The sequence below is a fragment of the Acanthochromis polyacanthus genome, chromosome 9 (genome assembly GCF_021347895.1).
Source record: "Acanthochromis polyacanthus isolate Apoly-LR-REF ecotype Palm Island chromosome 9, KAUST_Apoly_ChrSc, whole genome shotgun sequence".
NCBI lineage: Eukaryota > Metazoa > Chordata > Actinopteri > Pomacentridae > Acanthochromis > Acanthochromis polyacanthus.
The window spans coordinates 27,159,259-27,176,384 of record NC_067121.1 but is presented as its reverse complement, the minus strand read 5'-3'; the positions used below and the strand labels follow the sequence as shown (position 1 = coordinate 27,176,384).

At 39.4% G+C, this 17,126-nt stretch overlaps 1 protein-coding gene across 2 annotated transcripts in view; it reads left to right on the top strand.

Annotated features, from left to right (window-relative positions):
- The window catches only part of LOC110953544 (neurocan core protein-like), a 50,726-nt gene that overhangs the window by 12,430 nt on the left and 21,170 nt on the right, over nt 1-17,126 (top strand). Inside the window, exons 3-11 of one of the 2 annotated variants that reach the window (XM_051953211.1) lie at nt 5,585-5,782; nt 7,608-7,790; nt 8,388-8,562; nt 9,652-9,779; nt 11,242-11,526; nt 12,081-12,224; nt 12,342-12,431; nt 12,527-12,684; nt 14,415-14,577. In XM_051953211.1, coding sequence (XP_051809171.1) covers nt 5,585-5,782; nt 7,608-7,790; nt 8,388-8,562; nt 9,652-9,779; nt 11,242-11,526; nt 12,081-12,224; nt 12,342-12,431; nt 12,527-12,684; nt 14,415-14,577 — 1,524 coding nt within the window. Of the gene's footprint in view, nt 1-5,578; nt 5,783-7,607; nt 7,791-8,387; nt 8,563-9,651; nt 9,780-11,241; nt 11,527-12,080; nt 12,225-12,341; nt 12,432-12,526; nt 12,685-14,414; nt 14,578-17,126 lie in introns of both variants that reach the window. The other variant, XM_022197614.2, reaches the window with a different exon arrangement.

Here is a 17,126-nt window from a genome sequence, read left to right as displayed (position 1 = left end):
CGGGCAGAAAATAGATGAGAGGAAGAATGGCAGAAAGGAATAAAAGGAGGAGGGATAGCTGGAGCAGAATACAAAGCAACCACATTCATTTTTCCGAAACCATAAAAACACAAGACAGGTCTGCACTAATTCGAGTGTTGTAAGTGAAAGCTGACATGCTGAGGATGTTTGCAGACATGCTCGGTGGGACTGAGCTGGAACACCTCCAAACACATTTATGCAAGTTTAGTCGACCATCTGTTCCATTACAACTCGGCATAAAATTCACAATTACGGGACAAAAGACAAAACATCTCAGAGCTGCAGGTCTCTGTTGGATAGTATCGCAGGTCTGAGGTCCCACATGCAGCCTGCTGACTGCCTGGAGTAAAGATAAGTTCCTCTCCTTAATTACTGCGATTGGCATGCGTGATGGTGGTCAGCCTGGATTTTCATTAAAATGAGAGAGGCTGCATCTCACGATTTCAAAATTAAAACATTGCCTTGCTGGACATTGTGCTCCGACAGCATAAAATTCTTTCTCCGCATTCAGTCATGTTGTCTCTGTTTTTGTTGCACGATGCGAACCAAAGCATCTCTTTCCTTGCTCAAATGAAAAAAAATAAACAGGATTTCTCCCGAATTGACAACATTTTATCGTCTGAGTCGGTAATTTCCAATTTCATCACCACAAAGCTGCCCTCGAGCACACAACAAAGTGCTACAAGATATCAAAATGCGGCATGCGGGTAATGAAGTTTATAGGATGAGCTGATGACAACAGACAGATGGTAAGCAGTGTGCAGGTTTATATTAAATACTGAATAATCATGTAACTTATTTGTGATGTTTTTGTGGTTCACAACACAGTCAGCCTGCTAATAACAGCAAGAGGAGTTTAATGAACCCGTCTGTAGGAACAAATTAACTCTGTGGAGGATCCACATCATCACATGACATTTCTTGACTCTCAGACTTGATGAAAATCACCTGAATGTGTCAATAAATCTTTGTTTTTTGCACAACGTTTTGAGGGAGACAGATTGCTGCAAGACATGAAGTAGCTGTGGCAGTTGGAGGAGCCTCTGAAATGTGATCATGTTACCGCCTCGATGATGGGCATGTTTGTTTTTAAAGGAATAGTTCCACATTTTGTGACGTATGTTCATTTGTTCTCGTGTCTGTGCAGTAAATGTGAAGCTGCTGGTTAGTTTAACTTCGCTTTGCACGGAGGGTTGAAACGAGGCACTACAGGAAGTAACTGCTTCCAGATTTATGGTGTTAATTAGTGAGCTTGAGAGGTGCTGGTCGTCACACTTTGTTACCTTTAGACAAAGCAACGCATGCTGTTTCCCTTAGTCTTCAGGTTTTGTGCTAAGCTAAGAAAACCAACTGCTGGATGTGTAGTGAAATATATTTCTACGTAGGGTTATTATGTCATATCCCAATATAATATACATCTATCAGCCACAACATTAAAACCACCTGCCTAATAATGTGCCATGAAAACAGCTTTGGCCTGTCGGGACACAAATAAGAGACCTCTGGAGGAGTCCTGTGGTATTTGGTTTGTAGGTTGCAGGATGAGGCCTCCATGGATCAGGCTTCTGCCGCATTTGCCATTTAGGAGGTTTGGAGGCCGATTATTGCTTTGAGGTCTTTATCATGTTCTTTGTGTCATTCCTGAGCAGTTTTTTAACAGTGTGGCAGGACGCATTGTCCTACTCAGGGCGACGCCTGGTGTTTAGGTGTGATGTTGCAATGAGGTTGTGTGCTTAGTTACAGTCCTGCTCACCACTGTTGGCACCCTTTCCTTTGTTGCATAACCTGTCCAATATCTTCAATAATAAATGCACCAAATTCACATGATCACAATTTTATATTTGGATGTCCAAAGTAATTTAGCAAAAATTATCATTTTTCATCTAAATGTTGTAAGCTCTATTTTTGTTTCATCTGTCCACAAAACATTTTCCCAGAAGGATCGTGGTTTATCCAGGTACTCTTTGGCAAAGATCAGTTGTTCCTTTTTATGCCTTTTCTTCAGCATTGGGGTCTTCTTCGGCCTTCACCGTGAAGCCCTGCTTGGTTTAGTGTGCTGCATATGCTACGTGATTGTTCCAGGTCAGCTTTCAGATCTTTGGATGTTTTACGTGGTGTTTTTTTCCACAGTTCACGCCAACCTTCAAGGACTTCTCTCATTAATTTCCTCTTCTCCCCACATCCAGGCAGGTTCTTGAAAGTTCCATGCTTGGCCAGCTTCTTAATAACATTGCACACTGTTGAAACGGGGATACCGATGTCCTTGGAGATGGCGTACACTCTTCTATACCTTTTAGAAGTAACAGGGAATAACATGTGGCTTTTTAGAACATTAAAGTCATCATTCATTGGCTAATTCATGTCATGTGGACACTGACAGTTTATCACCAGGTGATTCTAATTTCTGATTAATCACATCCGAGTCAAAACGTTTTTTTTTTCCCTACACTGATGTAAAAGGTGCCAATACTGATGTCACAGTGCAATTGTTCAATTTCTCTATTTTTTCCCTCCTAATGCTTTTTTAAAATTGCAGTTTTTAATCACAAGCTGTTAAGTATCAAACATGAGTTGTCTGTTGACTAAAGCTGTTTCACTTGGTTCACTTTTTCAGGAGATAAATTTCATGGGTGCCAACAATGGTGACCAGTATTGCACGTGTTTAGTTGGGTGTTACGTGTCACAGCAGCATCCACATGAATGCCTGGTCTCATTGTAACAAGATCAGCGCTCTTCTATTCACCTGGTTTTAATATTGTGGCTGATCGGCGTATGTGCCTGTTAAATACTGTGCGAACAATATCAAGCAACATTTGTCCATATGAATAATGCACAGCAGCCGGTGCTGCAACTGTAATACGCTGTGATGAATATTCTTGGGAGTCTGGGATCTAATCCAGCCACATGTGACCCTGAACAGAAGAAGTGGGTGTAGAAATAACTGCAACATAAACATGTAAATAGTTTAAATATATTTTGACACTTAATAGCTTTTTTTCTGCAGGTTTAATCTGCATAACAGGTGGGCTAATATTGATTATGTTCCCTCAAGGGAGAAATATTTAGTTTTGTCTTGGATTTTCAACAACTTGACAACTGTTAAAGTTCTAAGAAAGGTTGAAAGATGCAGTTAAACCTTCTAGCAGAAGCTTGTTAGAGCTCCTTGGGCTACGATTTAAATGAAGTTAAGATTTCAAAGGTCAAAAGTGGACATTTTCGCTTAGAATTTTAAAAATATACCAGTATGTAATATCTTGCTTCATTAGTATTTGGTACTGTGTCTCTATTATACATACATATATATATATATATATATATATAGGGAAGACTGTTTTTGGCATGAAAAGATTGAATGCAATTAGTCAACACAACATGCAGCTTCAGTAAAAGACACACCGACATGCACCTTGAAACCCTTCTTACAGTTTATCAGTAATCTGCACAGCTCAGTGGACTCTGGAGGAGGACTGACAGGAAAAAGAGATGGGTCTGTTGGTGACAGAGTATCCTTTCATGTCACTTCTAGCTCTAAGTTTGTCTTTTTAGGCTGTTTTCTTTTGTCCCATCTGTCACTACCATGCTACAGGCTACGCTTGTCATCCAAACTCTCACCTTCCACCATTCATTACCCATTTTCCTCCATTTCTCTCATTCCTGCTCGCTGCCTTGTTCTGGCACTCGTGCTCTCTGCTCCTATTTGTGATTACATCTGATTTGGGGGAAGGCAGCGGGGGCGTCTTCAGCGCAGAGAGTCGCTCTCAGGGGGTTCAGCTTGTGAAAGCCGTCCAATCTAAATGCAGATGGAAATATCATTCTGGGATTCAGTTCCACTGTGTATACTATTCCAAATAAGGCTTTGTGGGGGGTTTTCACACAGGTTCTCTTGTTACGCTCATGTTAGTTTTCTGCAAATTGCATTGCAGTTGACTACCAGTGGGAGGAGGGAGCAGAAACAGTGTATTTTCAGTTTAATGTGAATTATGAATGAATATGCAGACATTTGTTTTTGATTGCTGTCTTTAAAAAATAAATGAAAGTTGACAAAAAAAAACCAATGAACTCAAGCTCTTTTTCTGACTGTTTCTGGAGATTTCAGCTGTATCACTCGTGGATGGAGTATGCCCAGTTGTCATGGTGATGATATGATTGTATTTAATTAGGTAGTTAAATTATAATGAAATTAACTTTTATAGTTGGGATAAAAAGTATCTTCTGCTTAAGAAAAACAAGTTTTAGTGATATTTTAACCCTCCTGTTGTCCTCATTTACAAGCACCAATAAATATTGTTTCCTTGTCTGAAAAAAATCCAAAAATTCAGCAAAAGAATTCCCAAAATTTCTGAAAATTTGCAAAACCTTCAGGAAGAAAATTCCAATAATTCCTTAAACATTTCCCTTAAAAGTTGTATTTTTAAAAAATCCCCTAAATTTGGCAACAAATTCTTGTAAATGTTTACAAAAAATCTGAAAATTTTGAAAAATATAAGTGGTTACATATCAGAAACTCTTCTAATTTTTTAAGAACATTCACAAAAAGACTTTTTGTGAATATTCTTAAGAAATGTTAACATTTTCCTTTTTCCACCAAAAAATGTTGAAAATGTGGACATCAGACATTTCACTGTGAAAATATATTCTTTTCCCACATTTTCAGACTTTAAAACAGGTCAGTCTGACCCGCAGGACAACATGAGGGTTAAATAGAATATGTATAATAAAATACCAGAATCCTGTTACAGTAAGGTACAGAGATGATAAAACCGCTGTGATGTAGGAAATACAGCATAATGTCTGTACAGGTGATGGTGTTGTCATGGTTACGTTGAACTTGTATGCCATGGTGACCAGACGAGGTGAAGTCCTGATATCAATCTGTGAAGCAAACACGTCGTACGGTGACAGTGCCACTGATATTTCTGTAGCAGGAAATTCCTTTAAATTAATTAGCTTGAGTGTCAGGAGGAGTCATTTGTGTGAATAGCAAGAAAAGAAAGATAAGAAATAGAATTTAAATAATCACGATAGAGCCTTTGAACCACTGTGGCCTCTTGTGTACAGGTGTGTGTGTGTGTGTGTGTGTGTGTGTGTGTGTGTGTGTGTGTGTGTGTGTGTGTGTGTGTGTGTGTGTGTGTGTGTGTGTGTGTGCGTGTGTGCGTGTGTGCGTGTGTGCGTGTGTGTGTGTGTGTTGAGCCCTTATAGTAGCTCAGCATCCCGTTCCTTTGCTGTAGTGATAACACAAGTTTCTGTGCAGAAATATGAGTGTAAAATTGCTAATGAATCCCAGAGGTCTTGTTAGAAGACGACTTTGTTAGAAGCTAAAGTTCAGCCTACACTTTCTATATATCTTCACTGCTCAGTGCAGAACCCAGCATTACTCCAGTCAACCAGCACACATATTCAAGTCTTTGTCATAAAGTCATTATCTGCCATTTTCTTCTTTAAGCTTAAGCAGTACATTTGTTGGATCATCATTACTTGTAATTACTAACTATTGTTTTTACAACGCGTCCTCCAACGTATAAAATTGCATAATCAGGGTACTGTCTGTTGTCTCTAGGTGCAGCCTCCTCCATAGTGAACATGCGTAGGATCACCCATCCTACGGTACAACAAACGCTGGCAGGCAGAGCCGTCCTCCCCTGTGTCTTCACCCTCCAGACCAGCTCCTCCCTGCAGCCTGCCCACCTCCTGTGGACTCACACCAGGCTACCAGCAAGAGGACAAGAGGCTCCTCTGGAGAGGATTGTGCTCTCTGCGAAAGGTGAAGCAACCACAGAATGTTTCTATGTAGCTTTTGATTTATATTCACCTTAGTCAGATTTTGATTCTTCTGTACTTCTCCATTAGCAATGGATCAAATGCAGCGGAGGTTATTCACAGACGGTTAACACCAGACTGTGCAGTTCCACCCACCTCAGACTATTTCGAGAATAAATCTTAAGGCCTCAAAAGAAAACAATGAAAAAGATCTTAACCATCTGACAGGTGCAGCTCCTGGAGTTAAAGTGAGATAAACCTTCTCTGTGGAGGTTTTACATTATACGTCTAAATGTTCTGAGTGGAATGATTTTAGCACCGTTAAGGCACAGTGCAGATTATATTCATCCATAGGGCACCTTTAAAGTTTAAACCTCTTTCAGATGGTTTTACAGCCTGAAACTTTACAGTTTGGGTTCAGTCTCACAGCTCTCAGGAGTCACATCATCACACACAGTTGGCAGCTGGTTTTAGTGCAAAAGCTCTCAATACCCATTGTAGCAAATGAAAAACGTAAGGTTAGCTGGAGAGCACGGAGCATTTAGCAGCCAAAGAGCCATATATCCCTCAGATATGAGTGTAGAGAAAACTTAAAAGATTAAAGCAGAGTGAATGTTTAGCAGGTGGAAACAAGCATGACACAGATTGAATGTTGCTCTGTCTGTTCGATGCGTAAACAGGGAGCTGTTTGCTCAAAAGTTGTGAATTTGATTCTCAATATCACCTCCTGAAATTAGAAATAGATAAACCAGCTCAGTGGAGGATTTCCTCAGAGATAAACTGTCTGACTGGAAGGATATTAGCAAAATCATGACGAAGCACAGGTAAAATTCATCACTAAACTTAGTATGCAGCTCAGTATTGTCAATGTAGCAGACAAACAAAGTGACATTGTGAATTTTAAAACTGCTTAAAACTTAGATCAAGAATTTCCTCATTAGCATAAAATGTTGCTGACAAATAAACACTATATTATGTTATTTTTAGGGCTTTAACTCTCAAAAATGGAGCTAATCTGTTTCATCAGGACGGTGTGGAAGTGGTTTAATCAGAATCCGTTAATTGTGGCCTTAAAACTGAATCCTGATCAGTCCAGAGATATATTGACATCACATCTCTCCCTCATTTAGCCGAGAGTACACTGCAAAAAATATTTTAATTGTAAAATTTTCTGTCTTTTGTTGAATTATACATAACAACTAGTAAAATCATTCAAAAAACATATTCATTTGCACATTAAGCTTTTAAAAAAGTATAAATAATGTTGATGATTTCTGTTTTGCAGTGGATTTTTCTCATTTATCATGTTAATGTATTGTTTTTTCCTTTCGAACACAAATTTGAATTTATTTACAGTGTTTTTCTGCTGTTTTTTCTGTTGATGATCTGTAGGTTTCCATTATCTGCCTGCCATTTAAAGGTTACTGTTGAATAAGTGATATTTTCTTGTTTTTTATATTTATTTTTTGTTTATTTGACTATAAATTTCTTGGTAGGAGAGACTAACCGCTATCCAGCATGTTTGAGGTGAATACCGTTTTAATGTGCTGGTTTTTTACTATATTTTCTGGCACTCACATTTTTAAAAAAATTAAAATTTTGGAGTGAAAAGATTGAAAGGCAAATACACAAATCTTTCCAGGAAAATGATTATAAATGTTAGCGTAGGACTCCATCACTGATAATTACACATCAGAAATATGTTTCTGAGGCCTTAACTCCATGGGTGTATATCTAGGAACCCTTTTTAAGTTCAGTTTTTTACTTCGAAAGTTTGCAGGATGCCAACAGACACTTGTATTGAAGAAACTTGTCTTTCTGTGCCAAAGGTGATGTAATCAAGGTGAATAAGGCTTTCAGTGGCCGCGTCATGCTGCCAGGATACGCTGCCAGTCCTCTCAATGCTACCATGGAGATCTCCGGTCTCCGTACCAACGACTCAGGCACTTATCACTGTCAGGTTGTCGTGGGTAACGACTATGAGAGAGACACTGTGCCCCTGGTGGTCTCCGGTAAGTCCCGCAGTCACAGACGAGGAAAGTTTAGTGCCACCACCACACATCTTCCCAAAGGAAACATTTAAAGTGAGCAGAAACGCTGCTCGCAGTCTGAACTGCATTAACACAAAAAGGCTTTAAAATTCTTCTTCCAGCTTAATTGATTTTTGTGTTTTATTGCAGTCTAGACTTGTTGTGCTAATGTAAGACCGATAATGGCAGCATTTAAAACAGGAGCACAGCCAACCCCTTTTTGGCTTTTTTCTTTATTTAATTAAACATTAATAACATCGATTCAGCATATCAATATTATAATGACTGCCTTAATTAGTGTCGCTCTCAGTGCTTGTTTTTGTTATCTAGTTTTCCACTCGAATAATTGTGTAATTCTTTTAATTAAAGCGTTTGGACTGAATAACAATGACAATTTTTCTGTGTGCTCATCTGTGAAATTTCAGCCGAAGCTCCCATTGTGTTTGATTGATCTGTCTGTGGCCTCAATAACATGCTCTTTGATTACATTCCACTGATTTATTGATTTTAAACTCGGCCGTGTGCCGGTGTAGCCGTCAGATTAAGAGAAAGGTTGGCCACCTGTCTGTGTCTGTGTAGGTGTGGTGTTTCACTACCAGGCTCCCAGCGCCCGGTACGCCCTCTCATTTTCTGATGCCCAGCGAGCCTGCCAGGAAAACTCGGCTCAGATGGCCACGCCGGCCCAGCTGTGGGCAGCGTACCATGACAGCTTCAGCAGCTGTGCAGCCGGCTGGTTGGATGATCAGACCGTCCGGTGAGGAGACGACCACTAACTTCTTTTTCTTGTCACAGCTTCACTGCGTTTCTTGCTACTCGCAGTGAGCCCTGTTGCTCGTTGAAGAATAATCACAACTAATGATTTCTCTTATTATTTATTAATCTGCAAATTAGTTTTTATGCTAATTAATTCCCGACTAAATAGATTCAGTTTCAGGTTTTCATATTTAATTGCTTTTTTTTCCCCTGAAGCCAGTCCAAAATCTACAGAAATATAAACAATATAGAAAGGATGATGAGAAAAACGTATAGACTTTGGCATTTGTGAAATTGGAACCAGTGATTTTTGAGACTTTTGCTGAAATGAAAATGTAGCTTTGTTTACTAGAAATACTGGAATTGTGGGGGAAACAATTTCTCCTTGCCAAGAAATGCTCTTGCACAACACATCAGCCAAATCTACAAATGAAATATAAAAAATGTGTTCATCAGTGAACTTTGGATGTACTGGCAGGCAGATTTTCTTTTATTTGGGCAGAGTCAGGCTGCCTGTTCCGCTACGATTCCAGTCTTTATGCTAAGCTAAGCTAAGCTAATCAGTTGCTTGTTGCTTCTTTGAAGAAAGCAAACTATAGTGTTTCTCAAATGCTGAACTTCTTATCTGCCAAAACCTAAGGTGACTATCATAATTACTTGTTTCTTTTGGTGACTTCATGCATTTTTAATGAGCCTGCTAGTCCTCTACTTTGTTTCGTGTCTTGTTTGTTCCCTCTCTTCTTGGATCATCTGCTATCTCAATTAATATTCCTCTGTTTTGTCACTTCATCTGCTCCAGAAACATGCTCTTCTTTTCATTGCTGCTCTTTCTTTGCTGTTAATTGTATTTTAATTTATTCCCGTCCATTGCCCTTTAAAAAAACAATACAAATAAGAATTTATTCCTAAGTGACATTTAAAATCTTAATGAAAGGAAACTGTTTAATAAGTGAGCTGACATAATCTTCATACAGTGAAATGTCCACAAGACATTTAGGCTTCTTATTTCATATTATGAGTTTAAAAAAAATAAAACTGAAAAGAAAGCGGTTGATTCCCAGTTATGACTCCCACATGGCTTTCTCCACAGTTATTCTGTCCAGTTGCCAGAGCTTGGTTGCTATGGACACAAGGAGTACTCAGCTGGAGTGAGGAATTATGGGAAGAGGGACCCGAAAGAGCTGTTTGATGTGTACTGTTTTGCAAAGGAACTGGATGGTATGCGCACAAGCACACGCACATGCAGACAGAAAACACTTCAAAACACTGATGTTTGCATCATACTCTGCTGCAGTTGCTCAAGGACAAGTCTGGTGATGTTTTTATCTTTTTTGTCATTGTGAATCCCATACAAAGACACAAACACCCATGAACTGATTCTACTCGTACACGTTGTCTGTGCAGCCAAACAATGATATCCAGCTGCTTACTGTAAACTGGAGAGCTCCACTGTAGTGTAAAATCTATGAAAAACACACCTGTTGCACTGAGTGACATGATGGCTATAATATTACACATGTAGAGTGGCTCATTTTTGCTACAGTCTCCTGTCCTGCAGCTGTAAATCATTGATACCTTAACAAATTATCAAGTAACGAACAGCTTAAAATAGTTAACAAAAACACAGATTACACCTGTTTGAGTACCGTTTGCTAAAAGTAGCATTTTCCATTTGTTTTAGGAAATTATTTAGCATTTTGAAATAAGGAAGCTATTCACTTATTTCTTGTATCAGGACCCCAAGCATTTCCTGGAAAAAAATTTTGTTGCCCCTGTCACATTTTTTCTCACTGTGGGCTATTTTTTCACTTTAACATAAATGTCTGCACCTCTATGGAACTAGTACAACATAGCTGCAACATAACTAGAAGTAGGGAGTACTAAAAAATGTTTTTTTTTTGTGCAGTATGACAATTACAAGAAGAAACAATATAAAACAGCAGTTGATTTTCTTTTATTCTTTATTTTATAAAAATAGAAATAACTGTGATCAGCATGTAAAACATTTTACAATGAGCCCACCTGTGTTAGCAACACTGAAAAAACAGGTGGTGGCTCTCATTGTGTAGATATTTTAGTGCTTATGTTTCTAATTTGTTTCCATACTTGTCTTCTATTGGATTTGTGTAAGCACAGCCTGCATCTCAGCCAAAAAAAACAGTTGAATTGCTAATGGCTTTACAGTTGCATTATGGAGAGCATAGTCTTTCTTTGTTTTGTTGTTTTACAGAATGTGGTTGGAGCAGTTTTTATTTCTGGCAAGTTTTAAAAAAAAAAAAGACATGTAGAGTATATTGATTTTGATGAATTATCAGAATTGTAAGCTGAAATTTGATTATTTTTTGTGATGAAACCACACATCAAAACACGATTTGTTTGCAAACCTTCAGAAAGTTGAAAACTGGAAAATTTGTTCTACTTTTACAGTTTCTTTCGTTAATAAATGGTGTAATTTTGGCTAATTCTTTTCAAAGACAACAAACCTTTCAAACAGTAAGCGTAGGGAAGTAATGAAAGTATATAAAACCTCCTTTCTTTAATAAGCACTTGCAGCTTTATGTAATATGACTCCATGTGTGGTTTGAGTATCTACAGTTGTCTAACTAAGGTGTCCACCTACTAGAAATTCAACAGACATCATCTGCTTGTTGACGAGCCCCAGTCTGGTTTCTTCCTCCAGGTGAAGTGTTTCACTCCTCAGTCCCCGGCAGGCTATCGCTGTCCTCAGCCTCAGACCGCTGTGTGTCCCTCGGGGGCCAGCTGGCCACGGTGGGACAGCTTTATCTGGCCTGGAGGGCCGGCCTGGACAGCTGCGCCCCAGGCTGGTTGTCTGATGGCAGCGTCCGTTACCCGGTGGCCTGGCCTCGCCTCGACTGTGGAGGAAGCCAGTCAGGAGTCCACACCGTCTCCCCCAACAGCACTGCTGACAATGCTACAGCACTATATGATGCTTACTGCTACAGAGGTACTGCACCACAGGAGGAAAACAACCTTTTCATTGTAAATGTAACTCATTACTGTTGGTTTAGGCAGCATGAAGCATGAATACAGTGAATTTGCAGTGTGATAAGATAATTTAACATGAAGGAGTTTCATGTTAACGTCATAAATATAGTATGCAGATTAAACATGAGCACAGAAAAGTATAAATACAAGCACATAGCTACCATCTCACTCCCAACTAAAGCCTTGAGTGCTGTTAATGCATTAAGAATGACAATAAATGTCATTGCCACTATTGTAGCTATGGCAACGCTGATTTGTGATCCACAGAACGCATCTCACCATCGTGTATCTGAGAAGCTGTTGGATTGACAGAAGCCGTGGGAGAGAGAGAGGGAAAAAAACAGAACAGGATATGTTGAAAATAAATATCTGGATGTTCAGCCGTCAGCTCAGGCCTTTGTGCTGACTGAAATTGGCCAGTTTAGGCAAAATTAAAACACAGTGAAGCCTGCAGACATGGAACTCCTTGGAGATTGTCAGGTGAACAGAAAATCTCTCCAACTTGTTTTGTAGGTAAAGTCAAGAATTCCGACTCCATCTCTCAGATCTACACCTCCCTGTGGAAGCCCTGGAGCTATCTAACAAGCTCAAGTGATGCCGACTCTACTGGGACACACGGTTCTGACCCGACTACACAGCAAACCACCACCAGCAGAGGTTTCACATTTAACTACTGTCTGTCGTGGCATGAGCCAACTGATTAATTACCCAGTCAGTCTTTATCGACACAGTAAGAAAGATTCAAGTACAATTTCATCCATCTGCTTTGTCCAGGGTCCTCAGATGGCAGCGATGTTTCACCTTCTAACTGGACCGGCCTGGTTGACCTGGAGGAGGAGACCTCTCCACACACCGCTGACCCCGGTAAGCCTGATCGCTCATATTGATGCTTGTAAGAAAGACTGCTTTTATTGATATCCAAAGAAGGTGTGAATAATCGTTTACCTTATCGTCTTAAGCCTCAGACCCCTGGTCCTCAGAGTCTTCAAGGTCATTTGTGACCCTCCAGTTAATCCATGGACAGAGCTCCTTTGACTGGGGGGAGCCGCTGGAGCCTGGCCCCGACTCTGAGGAGTTTCTCCGACCTCCAGTAGAACCAACTCCTGCTGACAAGAAGGTCGGCTTTATCTTCATTTAAGACGTTTTAACTCTCTCAACCCTAAAAACTGCCAGCAGGTTTAAAATGACACCATTAATAAGCAGAAAGATTTGTTGGATTTCCAACTTGCCTACAATCCTTGAACTACCCACCTGTGATGTGCAGCTCCATCAGAGAACCTAGCCGAATCAAAGCTTAACATCTTGACATTTGAATCGTTTTATGTGTTACCTAAAATATTCCATAAGTAAACTATTTGAACAGATCGGATTAGAGCTGCAGATATTGATTATTTTAACCCCTCTACGCCAATCGTTCAAATTCACAACATACCACTTTCATTTAGCCAAGATAGCGTATCCATTCCCCCAATGCTGGTTTGTGCATATTCAATACGTACCTTGGAACCTTTTGCAAGCACTAGTTTCTTGTAGGACCAGAGTGGGACCTAATTATTAAATATCTGTTCTTATTGTTCTATGTGTAATAGAAAAATTAACACTCTCCACTTATTTTAGCATCAGCTGGAAAGCAAAGACACACACTTTTTTAAAAAAAATCGTAAATAACTTCAGGCATCAATGGGTTAATAATGGAGTATTCTATCGATTATTGTGGCGATTAATCAAGTAATCATCTGTCTCCATTTTGAATTCCGTGCTTGGCAAGCATGTTACAGCATCAAAAGCAGAAGTGAGCGCGATGTGCAACAGAAATAACCGTTAAGCGGAACACAGGCGGACATCTGCACTGCATCATGCAAATATCGTCTAGTCTGTAGTGGATTAAATGAAGCTTTGAGGCAGAGAATTTTTCTTTGAGGTATTTTAGTAATAATATTACTCGAGGAAGCCTTTCAGCCCTAGATCAGATTCTGTTAAAAAAAAAAAAAAAAAGCCATTAGTGACTGCAGCAACAAACAGTGACATGACCACAATTTTGTGACTTTTTGGCTGAACTGGGTTGAACTGCAGGCTATGTGGAGCAGAAAGGAGACAAGTATAGAAACTAAAAATATATATAAATATCATAATATCTACACTACCAGTCAAAAGCTTGGAGCCCACTTAGAAAAGTCCTTATTTTTGAAAGAAAAACATTTTTTTCAATGAAGATGACTTTAAATGAGTCAGAAATCCAGTCTAGACATTGCTAATCCATCCATCCATTCTCTATACACCGCTTTATCCTCACTAGGGTCGCGGGGGGTGCTGGAGCCTATCCCAGCTGACTCGGGCGAAGGCAGGGGACACCCTGGACAGGTCGCCAGTCTGTCACAGGGCTACATATACAGACAAACAATCACACTCACATTCACACCTACGGGCAATTTAGAATAATCAGTTAACCTCAGCATATTTTTGGACTGTGGGAGGAAGCCGGAGTACCCGGAGAAAACCCACGCATGCACAGGGAGAACATGTAAACTCCATGCAGAAAGATGACATTGTTAATGTGGCAAGTTATTATTCTAGCTGGAAACAGCTGATTTGTAATGGAATATCTATATAGGGGTACAGAGGAACAGCAACCATCACTCCTGTGTTCCAATGCTGCATTGTGTTAGCTATTTGTTGCATTATAGCTTGTCATGTTTGAGTTCTTTCTACTTGTTTCCAGAGAGGTGAAGGACTTTATATTGCAGTGAAAGATTTGTCGACAGGGAGCAGGAATGTGACAGGAGTGTTCAGATTTTTAAATACTGAAGCAGAGCCACTAAAGTACTGTCTGTTCACCCATTTTTTTAGGCAATTTCAAAGATCGTGAAGTCCATTTGGAAGCCTTGGAACTACCTGGTGGGCACTGAAGATGAGGAGGGAACCCAAACACCAGGCGAAGAAGCAGGAAAAGAGAACGCTGCTACAAAAAAGACTGACGAAGAGTCAAGTCCATCCAGTTCAACATCACCAGGTGAATAGATTTCTGTGGGATGTACTAATCAGACAGTGGTTGCCCAATTTTGCTTTGCATTTGTGTTATGAAGCACAAGGTTTGATGGCAGCATATGGGTGTGGATTTTTTCTGTCATTTGCACAGTCTGTGATTTTGGGGGCTGGCAACCTAACACGGTGCCACGCTAATTACAGTGCAAACAAGCAGCTTGGAACAAAGTTTATTAGAAAACAAGGACGTTGACGGGACAAACGAGGGAGCAGAGGCTTGTGGTGGGGAGAGCAGAGGAGTTCTGTTCAGCATGAACTCCTGCTTCTGTAAGAAAAGTGAAAACCAGCTTGAAGTCTGGAGACAAGCTCAGGTCTCGCTGACCTCTCTCTGTATTTCAGGCTGCCTCTCCTGTAGGGCTGCTGTTGTTGTCAGATGTGACAGCTGAAGAGTTGTAGTTAGAAGCACCTGCTTTCCTCCGAGGCTGCTTTTAAAATGTAGCATATTGTACTTTTCCCTCTTTTTTTTGCCTTTTCATCCTCATTCAAATGTGCAGTTTTAGGTCACCGAAAATAGGCCTTTTGGAAAATTCCTTCCAGGGTGACGGTATTGGTATAAACAGAAGAAAATGAGCCTTTTGGGAAATCATGACTCAGACACACTTTTTCGTCACTGTGGCTGTGGTGGAACAGCCAAAAAAATGACATCCTGTGTTTTTCCCAGAATGCTTGTGAAGGAGAATCTATAGGGGACATTGGAAAGGAGAACCAAGGTGCCAAGACAATCTGCTCTTACACTTGGCTACGTTGTAATCGGACAGCAGATGATGTTGACACGTGTCTGCCTTGGATGGTGTCGCTTTGATGTTGATGCTGCATGGAATTGTGGGATGGTGTTATCTCTTTCTCTTTTATGTAGGATAGACCAGTGTTTTCTATGTTAAAGGAGATAAGAAAGGAATCACTGAAGCATTTTTCCTTAGAATTTAAAGAACTGGAGGTGCTCTTATCACGGCTGCAACATGTGGAGGATTTCACTCAGTTAGAAACCTTCTTAGCTGAAGGTGTGTTCATTTCAGGCGTGTTACTATGAATGGAGATTATTGCCTGAGATCAAATCTACATGTGTAAAACAGTATGTTTTTAAACTTTTATCAGTTGTATGGAACATGCTTGTGTCAAGTAATCTACATTTACATGAATATTAAGAAAATGTAATTAAATATTAAAAGGAATCCTCAAGAGGTGATTTAAAAAACAATTTACCATACATTAATTGATCCATTTCTGTAATATAAGTTTAAAGGAGGCTTATAAATCACATGCAGACAGGAAAGAGGATACTATGTCCAAGCTCTTAGACGAATCTCTCTATTAAAATCTAATTAAATGTCTCCTAATTCAGCAGATCACTATATGTCATTTGAAGTACAGATGAAGCTGTTGAATTGCATCGCTACACTGTAAAAAAATTGCATTTTTAACAGTCTTTAGCTGGAATTCTTCTTGCACAGATATTTTACAGGTGTTCCTTGCTTTGTTAAAATACATATGAAAAATGGTAGAATCACAGAAAAAAAATCCAATTGGTTTACACTCGTTAACCCTAAAAAATGTCCACATCAAAAATCTGCATTTTTGTAAATGGTAAAATATTCTTTACAGTGTTTGACTAAAATTACACTTTTTTTTTTTTTTTTACTGTATTTAAATTCACAAAAAGAATATTTTCATTTTGTAGATATTAGTGCCAATATTTAAAAGAAAAGTATGCAAAAAATTAATAATTGAAAAAGGTAAGATAAGTAAAAACTGAAAATGGCAAAAACCGTGCAGAACGTCCACATCAAATAAACATATTTTCACGAGTCTTTTTCCTTTCTTTCACCATGTGTGACCATAAAATTACATTGTTTTACTCAATCAATTCAACTTAAAATGTTATTATTTTACAGATACTTGCCGTTATTTTCAACGTCTATGCAGTTTTGAATGTTCTTCAGTACATGTTTTTCCGTATTTTTTTCTTGCAGTCAGGTTTTTATCATCTCTGTACAGATTTTATTTTACTTCTTTTTACAGTGCATCTACAGAATGAGCTGTCCATCAGACACGAGAATTTGAGTTTCCTTCAAATGTAAATGCAGACAGATGATGGAAAAAGTGTGAAATCCAGCTCATCAACTCGTTTCCCCATTTCCTACGTCTCAGGGGTCCTGCAGGTTTACAGCTCTTTATGTGTTGGCAGTGGATGAAAGTGGTTTCCAAATGACGGGCATCTCCATTCAGGGTTTGTTGAAACCGTGTTACAGAGTTGTTGATTCAATTCGATGGCCGTTTGTGAGACTGTAGTGGTTTTTAGTTTCATTCTGTTTGGCCTGACTGTGTGTGTGTGTGTGTGTCTGTGTCTGTGTGTGACAGATACATGTCTGTATCTGTGTGGCTCCACTGAGGCATTTATGTGCGTTTTTAAGGACAGTCTATCATGCAATCACTACAGGGAACTATAATTAAACAAGTTCTGTATTTCAAATGACGTCTATGTCTTTCCAGTATTGTCAGCTGCCTAATGCTGCACTG